The sequence below is a fragment of the Moschus berezovskii genome, chromosome 10 (genome assembly GCF_049115385.1).
Source record: "Moschus berezovskii isolate FMDL1 chromosome 10, NW_MosBer_1.0, whole genome shotgun sequence".
Classification (NCBI taxonomy): domain Eukaryota; kingdom Metazoa; phylum Chordata; class Mammalia; order Artiodactyla; family Moschidae; genus Moschus; species Moschus berezovskii.
In genome coordinates this window covers 68,863,716-68,885,014 of record NC_142469.1, presented here as the reverse complement: position 1 = coordinate 68,885,014, position 21,299 = coordinate 68,863,716, and the positions used below count along the sequence as shown (strand labels likewise).

Sequence of the window (21,299 nt, the reverse complement as noted above, 5' to 3'; positions counted from 1 at the left end):
GAAATTGTATCAGTAACAATGAAACACTCTATTCTTGCTTGAAGGATTTAAGTCACTTTGATCCAAAGGTTCAGCTTCAGTTTCCAACCTAGTTCCAAAGTCTTCAATTAGGGGACTCCTGAGTGTAACAGTCCACATATACAGTAACTTTGGAGTTTCCAAGAAACAGGATCCTGAGACTACCTGGATCTGATGTTGAGTTTTTCATACACAGCCCTGCTTTGAATCTAACAAAGTACTGCTTCTTTTTAAATTTCACCCACTCCAGTATTCATGTCTAGAAAATGTCATGGACAGAGAAGCCTGGCGGGCTACATTTCATGTGGTCGCAAACAGCTGGACATGATTGAGCAAACATACATAGTGAGTCCATCCTTCCCCCAGATTCTGTAATTGTCTTTTTCTTTGTTTCCTGAGACCTCCCACAGCTATTCTGATGTGCAGTCTCCTTCACTGGAATGGACCAATCATCCTGATGCTATCTGGCTATAGGTTTGTCCCTGGTGGGTTTTGGGCTGATCAGGTTAGGACAAGAGGCGTCAGAATCTAGTCAAGGCTCATGGTAATGGAGCCGAAAGTCTTCACATGCAATGAAAATTTTAAGAAGGAAAATTTACATTATGTGAACCAGAAATGCCACAAAACTAGCTCTAAAGCATTTTACCCACCACCCTAATTAAGATCAGTGTGTATGTGTGTAATACTGTTCTTCCCCAGAAGGAACCGTAGTTTTTTGAAGTGTAGTTGATCCCATGGCTTAGAAGAGGAAAAAATCAAGATTGGCCTGAAACCTGGGAATTAGTTGACAGAAATAAAAAATGTTTCAAAAATTTTCTGTAGATTTAAAGAAAGGAGTGGACTTATAGGGTCCATACTGGGGCAATTTGAGTGTCCGAAGAATAATTATAGTTAATTGAAGTAAGTTGAGACTATAATGATACTCCAAAATAGGAGATAAATAAACCATATAAAACAATATAAAACAAAATAAATGTATGATAGAATATTTTTAATTTTTACAATTCATTTCAAGTACAGATATGGGTTTTTAAGTGTATATGGGTACGTATAAGAACATACAGCAGGGAATTGAATAATTGCATAAGTGAGAACTGTACCAATTAGAGGAAGAGGTGATTAGCACCAGTCAGCACACATACAACCAGGCAGAGGGAAGGAAGATTCAACATTGCTCTGAACTGAGATTAATCACATGTCTCACTATATAAACTATGGTCTCCTTCTGTGAGTTCCTTCTCATATTGTTGTTTAGTTGCTAAGTCATGTTCATTTGCTCAGTCCTTCTCTTTTGATACCCCATGGACTGTAGCTCGCCAGGCTACTCTGTCCGTGGGGTTTCCTAGGCAAGAATATTGGAGTGGGTTGCCATTTCCTTCTCCAGGGGCTCTTCCCCACCTAAGGATAGAACCTGCCTTCTTTACACTGAGCTATCTGGGAAGCCCCACTCCCCCCTATTAATGTGATGCTAATAAGGAATGAAAACTTTTGCAATAATATTAACAGGATATATATATATATATATATATATATATATATATATATATATATATATATAAATAATGATCTTAGGTTCAATTCAGCCGCTCAGTCGTGTCCAACCCTTTGTGACCCCATGGACTGCAGCACACCAGGCCTCCCTGTCCATCACCAACTCCTGGAGTTCACTCAAACTCATATCCATTCAGTCAATGATGCCACCCAACCATCTTATCCTCTGTTGTCCCCTTTTCCTCCTGCCTTCAATCTTTCCCAGCATCAGGGTCTTTTCTCATGAGTCAGTTCTTCCAATCAGGTGGACTGTGAAGAAAGCTGATCGCCAAAGAACTGATGCTTTTGAACTGTGGTGCTGGAGAAGACTCTTGAGAGTCCCTTGGGCTGCAAGGAGATCCAACCAGTCCATTCTAAAGGAGATCAATTCTGGGTGTTCATTGGAGGGACTGATGCTAAAGCTGAAACTCCAATACTTTGGCCACCTCATGCGACGAGTTGAATCACTGGAAAAGAGTCTGATGCTGGGAAGGATTGGGGGTGGGAGAAGGGGACGACAGAGAATGAGATGGCTGGATGGCATCACCGACTCCATGGACATGAGTTTGCGTGAACTCCGGGAGTTGGTGATGGACAGGGAGGCCTGGCGTGCTGTGATTCATGGGGTCGCAGAGAGTCGGACACGACTGAGCGACTGAACTGACTGACCTGAACAACAGCTTTGCCAGAATCCTTAAATCGAAGCCCAATTTCTATTCGCCGCGAAATCACCTGGTGAGGACTACAGCCCCCAGAAGGCCACGCTCGGCTCTCGCGACTCCGCCTCCTAAGCTGGCCGGGAGTTGTAGTTTACAAAAGAACGCCGTGGAACCTAGTTTTACGCGCTTGTCCGCAGAAACTGGGCGGTACCGGTCTCTTCTCCATCCGGGTCCGCCCCTTTTCTGCCGCGGTCGGATTCGTGAACCTAGTCCGGGTGCTAGGCTGGGCGGGAAGCCGCGGCCGCTCGGCCGGCGGGGCGCTCTAGGCCGCGCGGCTTCCGTCTCTGTGACCCCAGGGGGCGGTCCCGGGTGCCCTCAGCGCGCGCGGAGGGGTTGCGGGTCCGCTCCGCGCGGCGCTGTCGGGGAACCATGGCAGCCCCGAGAGGTGAGGCCGGGGGCCGGCGGGACTGGGGAACCCGGGTCGGGGGCGCTGTGCAGAGCGAGCCTCAGCGGTTGTCTGCCTCTGTCTGCGGGCGAGCATCCTCCGCGCCTGCCAGGCTCGGGTCTCCGGGGGGTAGGCCCGGGCGTCGGGGAGCAGGGGTTTGTGTTGAGCGGATCCCGGGCTTGAGCGCGGGGCAGCCAGCCTCCCTCTGCGGCTGCCTTCCCGCGGGGCGGACTCAGCGCCAGCCGGTTCGGCGGCCGGAGACGGCGCCTGCCTGGATGAGTGGGTGGGAACAGAGTTCAGGCAGGCCTGGGCTGTAGCCGACCCGGTGAGGGGTCGGGGCGCCGGGCCCGGCCTGGAGCCGCATCCCCCAGCGGGAGGCAGGACAGGTCTCAGTGCGGGCCGGGGTCACCGCGGTTGGGGTCTCCGCGGTGCCTTCCACACTGGGATGCTCAGAGCCTTAAGGGTAGCTCCGGGTGCAGAACCTGAGCAGGGGCTGGTCCACCTAACAGACACTTGAAAACATCCTTGGGGCAGGAGAACAGCCTTGCAACTGTGACGAGACGGAGAAAGCTGTCGTTAACAGTTACTCTCGAGAATGTTGTTAGGTGGTTAGAAGGAACACTTGAATATTTTGTGGGAAGGGTGATAACCATCCTCCGCCCTTGCCCCTTCCCCAGGAATAGCTCATTAGAGTAATAATGTTTGATGACTAATTGCCTTTTCCAGAATGTACGTATCATTAACTCTGCAGCTCGTTTGCTTTGCCGAATGGGGGAAGTTAAAACCGGAGTTGAGTTTCTGAATGGTGAAGCTACCAGAGATTGGGCAACACCCGGATTCTTCTCCACATTTCCTCCATAGAGCACTTGGCTTCACCCCTGAATATACGTTGAACAAATATTTGAACAATAGCTTTTTGCGTGCGTGGCGAATTATTTTCCTGGTTGGAGAGGCCACGTTTATCGTTCAAGCCCTGCTTAGGGGCATTGTCTGCAATTGCATATGCTTCTTGCATTTCAAATAAGCCCACCTTTAAGTCTTTTATAGCAACACCCGAAATAAAGGAAAAAAGTAGAATTATTTTGATAATTGACATAACATAAAAATAACAAGATGACTGGTGAAGGCAATTGCAGAATTACCTAAGTCAAATAATCTGAAATAGTTGCTCAAATTACAGATTTAGGCTTATTGCCAATACATATTTGTTGTGCCTGGGTCGTGTGATAAATCTTACTTGTCCGCTAGAACTGTATAATACAAAATTGCAATCCCGAACTTCCTGATATTCATAAAGGATTTATTTATCTGGGACTTCCTAATTTCCACCTTCTCAGGTATTACAAATAATGTCCCCTCTAAAATATAGTAAACTATAACTGAGAAAAATATACAACTCCAGATTGTAAATTTCTTTTGCGGGGCGGGGTGGTGGGATTCTCCACATAGAAACAGAGGTTGTGTGGGAGCTAATGGGAGCTTTGAGAGAAGGAAAAAACAGTGCTAATGTGCCACTGTGCCCACTCAACAATGCAGTTGAGCTGTGGACTTCTTGCCACCGCATGGATCTTAGTCCCTGACTAACGATTGAACCTCTGCCCCCTGCAGTGAAGCTCAGGAGTCTTAACCATTGGACCGCCAGAGAAGTCCCTGTATGGACTTGTGATATTACCTTGAAACAAATCGAAATTGCTTATAATTGTACTTTCATTATACAGATATCTAAACTTATTTGCTTGCTCTTCTGTTTAATCGGTAGTTATTTTCAAGAATATCATATATATTCCCATTTAATCACTGTGCTAATAGGTGTATTTTCAAAATTTTAGCCATTCATTGTGTTGTTTTGGAATCAGGAACCTATATAATCGCTGACGTAGTTTTTAGTTTAGCAGTCCTAACCTCTCTTATTTATGAAAGTATTGAGAATCTAGGACATGTGGGTTGGTAAACTTTTTGTGTTCATGGCTGATGGTCTGTCATAACTACTCACTCTGCTGTAGCAGGGCAAAAAAAAAAAAATAGCCATAAATAATTCAGAAACAAAGAACATAAGTATGTTCTAATAAAACTTTCTTGGTGACACCGTAATTTGAATTTCATATAATTTTCATACATCACAAAAGTTTATTTAAAAACTTTTTTTCCAACCATTTACAAATGTAAACCTATTCTCAGCTTTCAGATCATAGAAAAATGAGAGGAAATGTACTTTGTTCACCCCTGATCAAGAAGATGGGAAATGCTTTCTCCTGTACTGCTGTTTGTTTATTTTTTGTCTTACGTTTCCTCCTTGTGTAGGAGAGTTTTAGGGCAAGTGAAGTAATACAGTGATCCCCTTCAATCTCTTTTACATTAACATTGCCTTTTGGGTCCTCAAGATTGACTGAAACTTTAGGCAGAGATAAGCTCTATTTTTTCTGTTCTGCCATCCTACTTTTTAGTTAAGACTTAATGTACTTTTAAACATCTGCCTGAAATTTGCAAATAATTCTTTAAATCACCCAGGGAAAAATATTTATATTGAAGAACCTGTTTTCCTAATAAGTTTCCACCTTACCATATAAAGATGATTTGTTTGAACATTATATTTTCCCATGCAAGTCACCTTTGAATTGTGGTTAGGCTTCCAAAGTGGTTAAGAAGCATACTTAGATGCAATGTAGTTATAGTAGCAGCCCAGAGCAACCTCTGTCCCTCTGGTTCTTAAGCCAGGTTGTCAAAGTATAACCAACCCATTGGTCAAACCCAGCCTATCACTTGTTTTTGTATGGCCTGTGAGCTAAGAATGGTTTTTACAGATGAACATTTGCAGTTGATCTGATGGAACACTAACTTTGAAGACCAGTGAAGCAAAATGCTACCTGCCTCCACCTCCATCCCCAAAATTCCCATCTTCTCAACACAATAAACCATTGTACTCATTTGTTACTATATTTTGCATTTTTCCAATTAAATATAAGTTAAATGTGAAAATATGTTTTCTGTCTTGTCACCTAAGTACCTACATGATATCCTTAATTTTGCCTTGTGGCCTAAAAAACTTAAAATATTTACTTTTGGCCCTTACAGAAAAAAACTTGCTGATCCCTGTATAACATGTGCCTGAAGATTTGAAGGAAGGTTAAATATAGCTGGGGATGAGGGAAATATGAAGTGGGTAAAAAAAGTAGAAATAGTTTGCGTATTAGGTGATGGCTCTCTCATAACAGGGTGGGGAGTACTGAAAGAGACCTGGCTCCCCAGTGCTTGTGGTTTTATTGAAGTTGGTGGACTGGCCTTGGTGCCTGAGTGATGGCTGATGCTCAGATATACTTACAATAAGTTCTTAAATTGAGTGTTTATAAGTTGTGTATATTTCCTGAATTTCAGGTTTTACAGAACTTAATACTCTTTGTGTGTGTTATGAGTTATCTTTCATATAATGCTGTGAAATGAGAGGCTGGATGTAATTTATATTATAAAATTCTGTATTATTTTATCATTCACTTATTGCTTTTGTTTTCTTCCTGCTGTCTCTGTTTAGAATATACATTGCTGTTATTGTTTTTATCCTGCCATCTTGTTTTGCTTTCACAAGTATGAGTTATAAAGATATATAAAGTGTGTAATTTATAACATCCTAAACTAGAGTTGGTTAAGCTAGATAATCTTGCAATTGAGCCCTCCCCAGGAACAAAATCTGTGCCTAACCAGTTGCTATTGAAAGTCAGCTGTTAATTGTGTGTGTATGTTTGTTTCTTTTCATGTAGTTAGCATTGTTTTGAAAAAAAATTTTAAATATTTTGTGCTTGAAAAAGCATCTTGAAGTATAACACTGATTAACTTTTATATACATAATGTTGTCTATTAAATAATATCTTTGCACGTATTTTCCAGAAAATGTCAATTTATTATTCAAGTTATACTGCTTGGCAGTGATGACCCTGGTGGCTGCAACTTATACCATAGCTTTAAGATACACAAGGACATCAGACAAAGAACTCTACTTTTCAACCACAGCCGTGTGTATCACAGAAGTTATAAAGTTATTGCTAAGTGTGGGCATTTTAGCTAAGTGAGTATAAATACTTTTTAGTGTGTTAAATTATTAGTTTTTTACTCAGTTATGTTCTTTATTAGAAAATTCAAGCTGTATCTTCATATGTTTGATTGCTCTAGAGCAAGCTTTCCCAGCTCAAGTCATTTTTGCTCCCCAGGAGGTATTGTTTTGGTTGACCCAACTTGGGGAATGCTACTTACATCAAGCAGGTGGAGGTCAAGGGTGCTGATAAACATCTTGTGATGCTGTGTCCTCCAGGACAGCAATCCATAACAAAGAAGTCTCCAGCCCCAAATATCAGTGGTGCCAGAGTTGAAAAACCACCATAAAGCAGGTGGAGTTGGCTAACTATGGCCCACTGGTTAATCCAGTTTGCTGCTTGTTTTTGTTGCAACACAGACTGTGTGGCTCACACAGCCTGAACTATTTACCATTTGGTTCTTACAGAAAACGTGCTGACTTCTGTTTACAGAGGAATAAAACGATCATAATAGTTAACATTTCTTTAGTATTTTCTATGTTAAATGTTAGACACTGTACTAAGTGCTTTTCATCAGTTGTCTTGTTTGGTCTTTATACATTCTTTAGGTAAGTATGATAATTACCCCTGTTTTACCTGCACAGTGTCTGAGGTTCCTCAGTATCACGCTGCTAATATGTGGTAGCACTGGGGGCTTTGGATCAGTAACATTGGATGAAAATTGTTTTAGCAAGGCTGAAATATTAGACAGGGTTGAGAATAGTGCCTTTGGAGTGATACATACCTAATTTTAGTCCATATGTTCCTTAGCTTCTCTTCTTCTCCTAAGCTTCAGTTTCTCTATTTCTTTTTCTTTTTTAAAGTTCACGTTTTAAGTCTTCAGCGCTGCCCATAAGCCCAGCACTTTTTTACTTGTCTGTTTTCATTTCCCACATTATAGTCATAGACTGAAATATTTTAAGTCTAATAAAAATCAGGTGACTTTCTCACCACCAGTAAAGGAAAGTGGGAAATACATGCAAAGGGAAGTTCTGGACCCTGTGTCTGTAAAACCAGGGGTAAGAGTCCATTCAAGATAGAGGAAAACAGCCATAGGCTGTGGGTGAGAGAAAACAGTAACAAAAGACAAAAGAAAATGAGACAAACAAGAGAAGGCGAGCTTTGAGTTACGTTGTATAGTTTCTTCAGTTTTCAGCTGTAGAAGATAGAGTTGTGAGAATTAAAATCTGGTAGGAAATTCCTTGAAAAGATTTTTTTTAACCTTTTTTATAAAAAAATTATTTGGCTCTGCCGGGTCTTAGTTGTGGCACGTGGGATCTAGTTCCCTGACCAGGGATCGACCAGGCCCCCTGCATTGGGAGCCCAGAGTCTTAGCCACTGGACCACCAGGGAATTCCCATACTTGGGAAAGATGTACAAGATGGGGACCCACCTGGCTCATGTGGACAAGTGATGTGGCTAGGTTTCAAGATGTAGGCTGGTGAGCACAGGAAGCAGTGAAGAATAGCATGTGTATAGGCTTAAATTACATTTAAACACTGTAAATTTCATTTAACAAATATTTATTAAGTGATTTCTGTGTGACAGTTTTATAATAGGTGCTGGATATAGAAATAGACTGGAGAAGGAAATGGCAACCCACTCCAGTATTCTTGCCTGGGAAATCCCATGGACAGAGGAGCCTGGTGGGCTATATGGTTCATGGGGTCACAAAGAGTTGGACAGGACTGAGCGACTAAACCACCATAGAAGTAGACTTGGTATGATATGAAATAGATACGGTATAAATGAAATAGATGTTATGGTATGAGTGAAATAGATATGGTTCCTGCTTGCTTCAAATTTAGGTTTCGTGGAAGAGACAGAAAATATACTAGAAAACACATGCATGATTACAAATAATCCATCTGAAAAAAATACTTTAAAAATGGTGTGGAGAGGGAGAAAAGAACAGAAAAATAACGAGGCTAGACAGTGGAAAGCTTTAAGAGAAAATCTGTATTTGAGATTTGTCTTATAGGCAGAGCTGCTGTAGCAGTCTAACTTGTTGGGTTGCAAGTAGGTTAAAATCTCAGACGTTTACAGTTTCTTACTTAAAATCCATTTTTAAGGAAATTTGGCTTCCACTATCCTGGAGAATGTCAGGTAAAGGAGAGGCCTTATTGTATCTTTAAAAGGCGATGTTCCAAAGGCAAGAATCTCTATATTTGAAATGCTGGAACAACCACCAATTTCGGAGTAAATAAATTAATAAAAATCTTATGGCTTAACTTCTTCTGATACAAAAATGGAGATAGTGGAAAAGAGGCATAGGGAGCATGTTTCTTCTTATCCCCCAGCTTCCTTAGGGAGAAAAAATTATGACCCAGGAATGAAATAGGACTGTTAAGCATGGTATCCGCTATTTAAAGCTGTAAGATCAAATCATGGTTCAGTTGTTTTGTAACTGTTAAGAATTTGTTAAAAAGCAGTGAAGCCTTTGGTTTAACTCAGCAGTTGGGCTAGTGTCCTGCCAACCTACCGCATAGACTTTTTGTCTTATTTTGATGCTTTCCCAGCTTTGCATTGCTCACTGTATAGTATTTCTTATTCTTAAGCTATTCAGTGTTATGGGTATGGTCAGTTGAAGTTTGTTTTGTGGAAACTTTCTTTGAAATTAATATAAAAGCAGAAAAGTTTCCAAGAATTCACCATATAAGTTAGATAATGGTGTTGAAACAACAACTGTGGAAAACCACATACTGTACTTCATTGTCATCATCATCAATAACCAGATGGCTGTTTATGTCACCAGGATAATGCAGTGAAAGTGAAAGTTGCTCAGTCGTGTCCGACTGTTTGTGATCCTATGGAATATACAGTCCATGGAATTTTCCAGGCGAGAATACTGGAGTGGGTAGCCGTTCCTGTCTCCAGGGGATCTTCCCAACCCAGGGATTGAACCCAGGTCTCCCACATTGCAAGCGGATTCTTTACCAGCTGAACCACAAGGGAAGCCCAGGATAATACAGAGCCTCTTTTATAAACATTACCTGCAGAGTTCACAAGACCAGGGACAATCAGAAAAAAGTAAAGAATTATGATACAGAGTTTTGATGGCTGGCATTTGACATGACATGGCTAGCAAGAGTTTGGCTGTGAAGAAAAATCATTTAAAACACAAGGAGTTTCCAAGTGGGAAAAAACACTGGGAAAAAAAATTTACAAAGCATGAAAGAAGTGAAATGAATTTGAAATTACTGGATTTTAAAGCAAACGTAATTTTTAATGAGAAACATGTTGGCAAATTATTGGTTATTCAAAACACGTTGGTAGGACAGAATTTCTTGGAGCAAATAGGGTATCTGTGAAAACGTTAATTTCTTGGAATGGTAAAATAATGAAATAATTATTTTACAACGTTAGGTCACAGACTGATAGCTGCAGAATGAAATGAAAGGACATTGTGCATTGCTTCTTCAGCTTATTCAACAATATGTCATGAGACAGTTGCTAATGAAACTCAATCAGAGCTGTGTGGGAAACATACCCAGTGAAAATGTTGCAAGTTGATTCTAGATCTTGAAAGGACAGCTAGCTTATAACGGTTCATCTGAAGCAGTTTGGAATATGGAAAAGATGAATAAAGTAGATGGCTGGACTATGACTGAACAGTTAAGAGCTGGAGCACGTGAAAGTGCCTAGAACTTTATGTTTGTCTTTTTGATGCAGTTGTGTGAAACTTGCAAAGTAGATTTTCCAGATACTCTCTACGCTGTGATTTCTTTATACACATATTAAAATCGGTAATTTTAAAAAAGTGGATCAAAGGCAAATAGGTTGTTAAGTAGTTTATAAAAAAAAAAAACACAGCCAGGTTGGATGTCAGTGCTTTATTTGCTGTGATAGACTTCTAAATATCAGAAGATACTTGTTACTCTGAAATTTTTGGAGTTGATTTGTTGGTACACATAACAAATTTATTTCATAATTTTGAACTTATATTGTTTGAAAATGCTTTACCACATGATGTTAAACTAATTCCTTCTATAAAGCTAAAAACATGACATTGGACTTTTTTACTTTGTTTTCAAAGTAGAAGCAACACTTTATCGAATGAGAGAAAGGATGACGACTTCAGGATATTGTGGGAGAATGTGAGAGAATTATGTTAGACATAACTAAAGATTTAGAACTTGGAGAATCTTCTGAGAAGAAAAAGGAAAAGTTAGATCTTCATGATTAATACATTTTCCCTATGTTCCAAAAAAATAAAGTTAATGTAAAAATTAGATAATACTAAATTTTGATTGGAAAGTTTTAGATAATGACAGAAAAGGAAAAAAGTGAACTACCATTTCAATGTTAAAAGAGGTAAAAGCTTATTCGCTTCTTCCCGCTTTACACTCTATTAAAGGGCAATAACTTTATCGAGTTGATAACTCCAGAACCTCACTTGTTTCTGATCTGTGCAAAGCTTGCCCCACTTACTTAGGATGGTCTCTTCAGTAATGCTCTTGCTCAGTACTGTGCTTAGTCTTGGCTAATTGTTAAAATAAGTACATATCATTTTATACTGCGTGGAGATGGGGGCAGAGACTCAGGACAGTTCTTAAAAGTTCTTAACGTCTTGCTTATAATTAAGTTCACTTAAAGAGAAATGTGTCACTGCCATGTCCAAATAATCTGTGTTTCACTACCTTCAAACATTTTTTTCTAAGTTTTTTTTTTTAGATGTGGACTATTTTTAAAGTCTTTATTGAATTTGTTACAGTATTGCTTCTGTTTTATGTTTAGGCTTTTTTAAAGTTGGATTTGTTACAATATTGCCTCTGTTTTATGTTTTGGCTGTTTTATGTTTTTTTTGTTTGGTTTATTTCTATGTTTTATGCTTTGGGGAGGCATGTGGGGTCCTAGCTCCCTGACCAGGGATGGAACCCTCACCCCCTGCATTGGAAGGTGAAGTCCCAATCACTGGACCACTAGGGAAGTCCCAAACACACATTTTAAACATAATCATGCTTTGTTTCCATATATTGCTAAAAAGATGTAGTGCGATAGTCAGGTTCATTCATTTATCAAGCCCCAGTTATTTGCTCAGCACTTTTCAGGATGTAAGAAATATAGCTGCAAATTAAAAATATCTATTCTGTCCTCGTGGCGCTTGAGTCTGGTGGAGAACTAGATATTAAGCAAATGAATAATCAGTGGGTGGTGTTAAGAGGATAAGTAATTTGTTGCATAGTTGCTAAGTCATGTCTGACTCTCTTGCACCCCAATGGACTGTGGCCCGCCAGGCTCTTCTGTCCATGGGATTTCTCAGGCAAGAATACTGGAGTGGGTTGCCATTTCCTTCTCCAGGGAATCTTCCTGACCCAGGGATTGAACTCATGTCTCCTACTTGGCAGGTGGATTCTTTACTGCTGAGCCACCAGAGGATAAATAGAGGATGCTGTACATAAGTAAGAGGGGGGTCTCCATTTGAATTTGAGGAAGTTACATTTAACACAGACCTGAAGATCAAGCAGAAGATGGGCAGGAAAAGAGCAGAGAGAAGGTAAAGAGATCAGTGTGTTAAAGAACAACAGATCACTGTCTGGAGTGCTGTGAGAGTGGCGTGGTGCTAACATGAAGCAGGAGAGGTGGGCAGGGTATCAAGAGGAACTGTGTGCCTGTGAAGGAGTTCAGATTTTATCTAAGTGCATTAGGAAATCACCAAAAGGATGAAACCAGGGACTAACAAGGCAACCCATATTATGCTGAGTCACTTTGACTGCTTCGAGGAGAATGGACAAGAAGGGTGTAAGAGTTGGGAGTAAGGAAGCTTATTAGAGCCCGGGGACTGTGGGCATGATGATAGTGTGAGTGATGAAGAGAAGCTTCTGCTTCTCAAAAGTAGAAGCTACAGGACTGGCAATGGCTCTGGATGAACAATTGATTACTACTATTTCAGTAGTTCCCACGAACACTGAATTAGTGATTAGTGAACTTGCTCCTGGAGGAGCAGGGATAGGTTCCTGTGAGCCTCTGGTCACAACATTTTCATCAGCTGATCACCACAGAACCTTGTTTCTGTTTAAAGACACCTCATTTAATATGTATTGTTGACTTATTAGCATTGAACTCAGGGCCAGCAGTGCTGTAATTCATGCCTGGACAAAGCTTACCTAACATGCATTTTCTCCATAAGGCACACCACAACTTTCTGGCACTAAGGAACACTAGCCAGAACCTTAGCACGATTGCTATAATGTATAATAAGTTGAAATTTCCTTAGAAAAACCAAAGAATAATGCTGCTTCAGGTGTCTGTTGTGAAAAAAATTTTGAAAACCCAATAAGCATATATCTAACTTCTTTTCTTTGGAAAGGAAGTGACCATTCTCTGGAATACTGGCTGTTAATCACTGTCAAAATGTGTTATGTAAAGTGCCAAACATCCTCTTTTAAGATTGCGGCAACTGCTCCTGCTGTCTTCAGACAGTCAGGATTGTTGCTGTTGAGAGTGGCAGGCAGCCAGAGAGTGAAGGTGTTAAGGAAATATTCTCTCCTTAAGAACAGGTGAGGGAGACACACAGGTAAACACAGCTTATTTTCGTTTGATTCTTGTTCCACTGTTTTAGCCTTAGGTATTATTTCATCTTCTGTAATGAGAAATATGAGGCTGAGGGAAGTTTTAATTTGCCAAAGATCCCTCGAAAGTGACTGGCAGTGACAGCATTAGAAAGTTCCCCGATTTTTACTTTTCAAATTATTAGTCTTTTAGAACAATGAAATAATTGAGCTGTTACATGATTAGCCAGGGCAAAGATAAGCGTTTAGTAGTAGCATTGTTAGACACCTCAGTAATTTTGTTTTTGTTTTCTTAAGTTTTCATTTCCAAATGGTAACATTATGTCATGTGTTTTATCATATTCTTGATTTCTGTGCATATGTATGTGTGTATTAAGTTTCTATGAACTGTTTGAGAGCATATTTTACACAAGATGTCCTTGTCCCTAAATTCTTCAGTGCATATTTTCTAAAAAACATAACATTCTCTTACATACTCAGTTCAGTCACTCAGTCATGTCCAACTCTTTGCAACCCCATGAATCACAGCATGGCAGGCCTTCCTGTCCATCACCAACTCCCAGAGTTCACTCAAACTCATGTCCATCGAGTCGGTGATGCCATCCAGCCATCTCATTCTCTGTCGTCCCCTTCTCCTCCTGCCCCCAATCTCTCCCAGCATCAGAGTCTTTTCCAGTGAGTCAACTCATCGCATGAGGTGGCCAAAGTATTGGAGCTTCAGCTTTAGCATCAGTCCTTCCAATGAACACCCAGGATTGATCTCCTTTAGAATGGACTGGTTGAATCTCCTTGCAGTCCAAGGGACTCTCAAGAGTCTTCTCCAGCACCACAGTTCAAAAGCATCAATTCTTCGGCGCTCAGCTTTCTTCACAGTCCAACTCTCACATCCATACATGACCACTGGAAAAACCATAGCCTTGACTAGACGGACCTTGGTTGGCAAAGTAATGTCTCTGCTTTTTAATATGCTATCTAGGTTGGTCATAACTTTCCTTCCAAGGAGTAAGTGTCTTTTAATTTCTTGGCTGCAGTCAGCATCTGCAGTGTTTTTGGAGCCCCAAAAAATAAAGTCCAACACTGTTTCCACTGTTTCCCCATCTATTTCCCATGAAGTGATGGGACCAGATGCCATGATCTTCGTTTTCTGAATGTTGAGCTTCAAGCCAACTTTTTCACTCTCCTTTCACTTTCATCAAGAGGCTTTTTAGTTCCTCTTCACTTTCTGCCATAAGGGTGGTGTCATCTGCATATCTGAGATTATTGATATTTCTCCCGGCAATCTTGATTCCAGCTTGTGCTTCTTCCAGCCCAGCATTCCTCATGATGTACTCTGCATATAAGTTAAATAAGCAGGGTGACAATATACAACCTTGATGTACTCCTTTTATATATCAAATTTGAGGCATTAGTATTGATGTGATACTGTTACCTAATTCACAGACCGTCGATAATTTTGCCAGTTGCCCACTGGTGTCCTTTAATAGTAAAATAATCACACTTTAGTTTTATCTCTAGCTACCTGTAACCTGAGACTGTTCCTCCATCTTTTTTTCCCTCATGTCTTTGCCACTGTTAAAGAGCATAGTCCATTTGCTTTGTAGAATATCCTTCAGTTTGTTGAGTGCTTTGTTATGATTAGGTTTTTGGTCAGGAATATCACAAAAGTGATACTCTTTCTCAGTGCAGCTTATCAAGAAGCACATAATGTCTATTTGTCCCCATTACTGGTGATTTTGATTTCTTGATTAAGGTAGTGCCTGGTAGGTTTCTCCATATAAAGTCACTAATTTTCTCTTTGTAACTAATAAGTATCTTATGGAGAGATATTTTGAAACTAGGTAAATATCCTCTTTCTCTTCATTTTTTGATTTGATGTTTCCAAATGGTAATTTCCCAATTCTAACACTCTCTACACATTGATTGGTTGACCTTCTACTCTAAGGGTCTTCTGTGGTGGCTCAGACAGTAAAGAATCTGTCTGCAATGCAGAAGACCCAGGTTTGATTCCTGGGTCAAGAAGATCCCCTGGAGGAGAGCAAGGCAACCCTCTGCAGTATTCTTGCCTAGAAATCCCATGGACAGAGGAGCCTGGCAGGATGCAGCCCACGGGGTCGCATAAGAGTTGGAAACGATTGAGCAACTAACACACACACATATATTCTACTCTAAGAAGCTTTTCCTTCTTTCTGTCCTCCACTCCCTCCATCCATCTCTCCGTCTCAGTGTAGATTCATGGATTATTTTATTATGATGGCTGGAATCCATTATTATCACTGTTTATTTCTGTGCCCACATTGTCCAGATTTGGACAGTGGGATCATCCTCAAGCTTCCCTATTTTTTTTTTCTTTTTTCCCTTGTTCTTTCTCATATTCTTACCAATCTTTGAGTAGTTTCTTTTAGCATAACAAAGAGTGCCTTCCCTGCCCCAATCCTGAAATCATACATTTCTCTAGGAAACCTTTCTTTTTTACAAGAATGGTATTTAGAAACCAGAATCTGGATGCATGATGTACACATTAGTACTGGAGGGATATCATTACTTCTGGGCCCTTTCAGTAAACAGAGCTGGGTAACGTGTGTTAAATGTATCTGTTACTCTGTTTCTATATATGTATGTATGTAACTATGAGTTATATATTGTTTGATAACCTGCAATTCTGACCCAGTACCACAGAGTTCATTACAACTTTCCCTTTTTCTGTATTTTCTTTTCCAATGATGGTAAGTTTGACTTTCATTATCTTAAAGATATTTACGTATTTGTTCAGTCCTAGAATACATTATAAGTAAATTCGGAATTTCTAACATACAGCTGTGGAAAAGCAAACCTACCAACTGAAGTTCAGTATTTGTATGTAGTTATTTTTGCATTTAGTTTTGGAGCATACAGTAAAAAGACTGTGTTTTAGAATACTTGGGTTAGTTCTGTTTTTCTCCATCAGTGTTATTTTGGTAGTCATGAAAAAAACTGATAGGTTTGTTTTTTCTTTTTGGTTTGTTTGTAATTAATTTGGAGTTTTCCACCATCTTTGTTTGATTTTACTTTTAAGTTTCAGTAATTTTTGGAATACGAAATTATACTTGTTTTTATCATAAGTTAGAACTGCAAAAAAAAAAATGGGGACTCGGGGGAAGAATTGATGGGTGGCTACCTTACTTTGATAAATAAGGTTTAAGGTTTACATGGTCTGATTGGGGAATTTTAGTGCATGTAACTAAAATGCATGTACATGTATTTATGTACAATGCTTGTAATTTTGTGTGCATACAAAGTTTAAACTGTGCTTTGCTTTTTACTTTTTTCCACTTAAATGTTTTATCTTAGAGATGGTTCCATGTCCATACATAGAAATCTGTCTTATTCTTTTTAAGAGCTGTGTGGTATTCTATTATACAGATGTATTGTATCGACCAGTTTCTGTTGATGGACATTTGTATGGTATCTAGCCTTCTGCAACTGTAAAACAAAGACATAATAATTATCTTTTAATATACACTGTTGTGCAATTGTATGAATTATGTCAGACCACTCTGGAGAGGGGAGCAGCTTAGCATTCTGATGCAAAAGCAAGTATTTGAATGTTAAGTTATTGATTTCTAAGTTATAATCCAGTTGAAATGTAAAACAAATACATGTAAAAATGTTTTAGGTTCGTAAAATAATTACTACAACAATTCATAGGAAAATTTCTGGTTAGCTTTACTAAACTGTCATAGCTATTAAAATTAACATTTTTGATTTACATCTGTCATTTGTGATATGAAAAAGGAAGTGCAAACATTGTCACATTGTCTTAGAACAAAGTAAGCTTTTTGTTATTTGCCATCCACCACAGCCTGTAAAGACTAAAGAAACCTAGAAGGATGTGTAAATATACATATTACTTTGTGTGTGTCTAGTAATAAATGCATATTAAATCTTTGAACTACTTATCCATATAAGACTGGAAAAGTTATTTTATTATTTCATAGTATTACCTAGAATAATGAATGAAGATTAACTTTGCAGATAAGAAATTTGTAAGCAAAACTGAAATTTCTTAAGCTCGTGAGTAACTTGTGCTGTATTATTATTCCATTTTGCACAGTGCCTTGGTAACCTAGCCAAGGATTTTAGGTCTCCTAGTAGTTCTCGTCAGATCAGGAGCTGGAAGAATGAGACCTACTTTTGACCAAACATAGATCAGAAAGAATTGGTTTCAGCCGGTTGGTAGGAAATTTAGGGGGGTAGGCGGCAGCAGAATCTGTCTACAATCAACACGGAGCTCCAGCATTTCTTCAGGTAACAAGAGGTTGAACATAGATTCTTTTCCAGTGATAAAATTCAAAGTGTAAATTTAATGGGACAGACTATATTTTTTAAAAAAATATGCTTTTTGATTTTAGACATGCTTTCTCTTATCTCACAATGTCATTTATATAATCAAATTCAATAAATTTGTTTTTAACAAAATGTACTCATTAAAGTGCATGAGATTTGATTTTCAAGAAAATATCAGGGTGGGAAGATGGAAGAAAAAAATGGCCTTTGGATTTTATGTGTTCCTTTCACTAGTATATTCAAGGCTGCAGTATATTTAAAATTGATCATTTATCTTTGTCTACTTAACAGTAAAACAAAAGGATAGATGATTACTACTGTTTTTCTGGAAGATACATTGGTGTGTGTATGTGTGTGTATATATATATATATATATATTTTTAACTTTCATGAGTAAAGCTGTAAGTTTTAGAGCTGTTTTCTTAATATGTTAAAATTAAGCAAGATTTAATCTCATACTGAAATAATTTACCTCTTCCTTTAAAACTTTGTGTGTTAAGATTCCCATATATTCCTTGTTATACCTCCTAAATCTCTTTATTCTACTATTGTTGTTCGGATGCTAAGTGGTGTCCAGCTCTTCATGACCCCATGGAATGCAGCACGCCAGGCTTTCCTGTCCTTCACTATCTCTTGGAGTTTCCCCAGACTCATGTCCGTTGAGTCAGTGATGGTATCTAACTATCTCATCCTCTGCCACTCTTCTCCTTTTGCTTTCAATCTTACCCAGCATCAGGGTCTTTTACAGTGAGTCGGCTCTTTGCATCAAGTGGCCAAGGTATTGGAGCTTCAGCATCAGTCCTTCCAATGAATATTCAGGGTTGATTTCCTTTAGGATTGACTGGTTTGATATCCTTGCAGTCCAGGGGACTCTCAAGAGTCTTCTCCAGCACCATAGTTTGAAACCATCAATCCTTTGGCACTCAGCAGCCTTCTTTATGGTCCAACTCTCACATTTGTACGTGACTACTGGAAAAATCATAGCTTTGACAACACGGACCGTTATTTTCCTATACAATGTCATTAATTATTCTTGAGCTTTTCTTTTACAAGTTCTTCTAGGAATCTCTGCCATTTTTTGTAACTTATTTCCAAATGTCTTGTTATAATTACATAATATTGATATAATTCTAGGGTGAAGCTTGAGCTTTCCACTAATAGCATTCTGGTAGACCTTGGCTTCTCTAATATCTGCATTAGAGAAGAAACCAGAAAAAGATACTAAAGCCTTCTTGTCAATGAAGAAGTAGTAATTCCTAAGCATCCAAGAAAAAAGATCCAATAAAAAGGATCTAATAAGGAGCCACAGACCTGAAGGTTAATCTGGACACAGTACACCATACTCTGCTGGTTTGCCACATTGAAGGAGTGGCGTATTCAGATTGACCGGTGATGTCTCACAGGCCCTTCTTTTGATGTGAAAGCTGAAAAGTGTAGAAGTGATAAGAAAAAGTGACATGGAGAAAAGGTGCCACAGCAATCCTGATTATTGTTGCAGGCATGGTGGTTAATAGAAGAAGCAATCAGATCTGTAAGCAGCCCATATCGTGCAGAGCAAGACAATCAGTGATAAAGAGACCAACTCTATCTCTGGATAGCCAGTAGTTCACGCGATACTATTGAGGGCTTAGAGTATCTCTATGGAGTGGATGTGGGGTGACATTGCCCGTAGCAGGGGATTATAGGAGGGATAAAAAGCCACTAAACTAGAGCTTGAGGAATTGTATATGGGAGATAAATAGACATGAAAGGAAGTAGAACATAAAAGATGGGTGCAAACTGGTGCCTGTCAGGAGTTCCTTAGGGAGCCACTCTGAAGACACATCAGTAGAAAAGTTAAGTATTTTGGAAGGACATAAAGTAATGGTTCAGTGAAAGCAGTGTTCTGTAAGATTTATATTTCTTCCATCATAAGGTGCTTCTTAGAATTATCACAAAATGTTCAATTATGTTTTCTAATTATGACCTGTGAAAATGGTTCTTTGAGTTGGATCTCTGTGATTCTTTTTAATTTTAATCTTTTTTTATCTTCAGTTTTATAACTGAGGGAAAATTTGAGAAAGTTTTCTTTATAGTTTTTTAAGATGTGGAGAATTATATAGAACATCATAGATTTGTGTTTTTTTTTTTTTTTTAAAGAATGTTAAATGTTTAAAGGGCCAAACTTCAGGTGTCTGGAAATCTCTATGTAGATTTTCCCACTACCGTCATCTTGTATTTTCTCCGTCTTCTGGATGGCATTTGTCGTCTCTCTCTAGGCTGTGTGTATGTTACTTTTCAGCATATAGATTTCCCATTGTGATGTGAAGTGTATGTTACTATTCAGCATAAGGATTTCCCATTGTGGTGTGGAGTGTACTGAATTTGGCAGCAGACGGTCTGTAACTAAGGACATCTTGTGTTTCTGTGGTCCAGGCCAGCTTTCCTGTTTTAAGTATTTTCTTGGGGGCTGGAGTGTTCTGTGGTGAAAAGGCATGGGTAGTCAGTTCAACATTATGGACTTTTTGCATCCCCTCAAAACCTGGGTTATTATTTTTGCCCTATTTAATATGAAAATACCCAGTTAGTGACTGTTGATTCTAATATGTTAACCGAAAATTTGGAGGCTCATTGTGAGTTGACATAGATCAGTCTTCCCAATGAAGCATTATGGTCCTCTTAAGGATATTTTGAGCTGTAGTTTGCAGCCTTTTGATGTAGCATTTTTTGGTGTTGAGGCTTATAAAAGTGTTCTTTGATATGTATTTTCAGGGAATAAATGGGCTGATTTATAGCAGGGGAAAGTATGAGTCAGATTAGCTATTAATAGTTCCTCCTGCAGAAAAATAAGAATACTTAAGAGCATGCATTAATCAATATGCAGTCAAGTAGGGATTTTATGTACATTGTAGATACAGTTTACCTTTACTGGTATTAATTTTTCAGATTTCCTGAAAAGTTATATAGATACATACTTAAGTTTTATGAGAATATGCTTACCTAAAGATTTATTGTCCACCGTATTGCACAAACACTGAATTAGTTTACAAATAATATTGACCTGCATCACTCAATTCCTGTGATGCAGGTCAATATTTATAAATTAATCTCAAGTAACTTCTTTAAGTACTAAAGCTTTTTTGTTTGCAATTTAAATCTATTGTAATTAAAAACTTTTAAATGGATATGCAGTCTGATTAATCTAAAAAATAACTGGGTAAACTTGATGTAATGGCAGTTAAAGTGGCAGGGATTAATTTTTTATGGGTAATATCAGCAATTCTGGTTTCCTGTTATCTCATAACTTCATATACTCAGAAGCCCCTGGCGCTTTGACCAGAGGTGGATGATAGTAAACCAAGTTGTCATTATTTTCCCAAATAGAAATTGTGATTATTTTCCACATGTTGTTGGTATATTTCTTTTAATAAATCTAAAATTAGTCAAAAATTTTAAAAATAAGTTTGCTAAATTCTATCAGTGAACTTAACACATTGTAGCTGCCCTACCTGTGATGGTATCTAACAGGATGACCTTTCATTTTCTTCCTCACCTCCTCTCATTTCCCCTTTTTGTTTTCAAAGAGAAACTGGTAATCTGGGTAGATTCAAGGCATCTTTAAGAGAAAATGTCTTGGGGAGCCCCAAGGAACTGATGAAGTTGAGTGTGCCTTCCTTAGTGTATGCTGTGCAGAACAACATGGCTTTTCTAGCTCTTAGCAATCTGGATGCAGCAGTGTACCAGGTAGGTGGTAATCAGAAGTGCAGAATCT

General features: G+C 38.9%; 1 protein-coding gene across 1 annotated transcript in view; it reads left to right on the top strand.

The window, feature by feature from the left end:
- The first annotated feature begins 2,478 nt into the window (after nt 1–2,478).
- The window catches only part of SLC35A1 (solute carrier family 35 member A1), a 30,274-nt gene continuing 11,453 nt past the window's right edge, over nt 2,479–21,299 (top strand). The window contains exons 1-3 of the mRNA XM_055433887.2: nt 2,479–2,652; nt 6,532–6,709; nt 21,112–21,271. Of these exons, the coding sequence (XP_055289862.1) occupies nt 2,637–2,652; nt 6,532–6,709; nt 21,112–21,271 (354 nt within the window). The 5' untranslated portion in view covers nt 2,479–2,636. The remainder of the gene's footprint in view (nt 2,653–6,531; nt 6,710–21,111; nt 21,272–21,299) is intronic.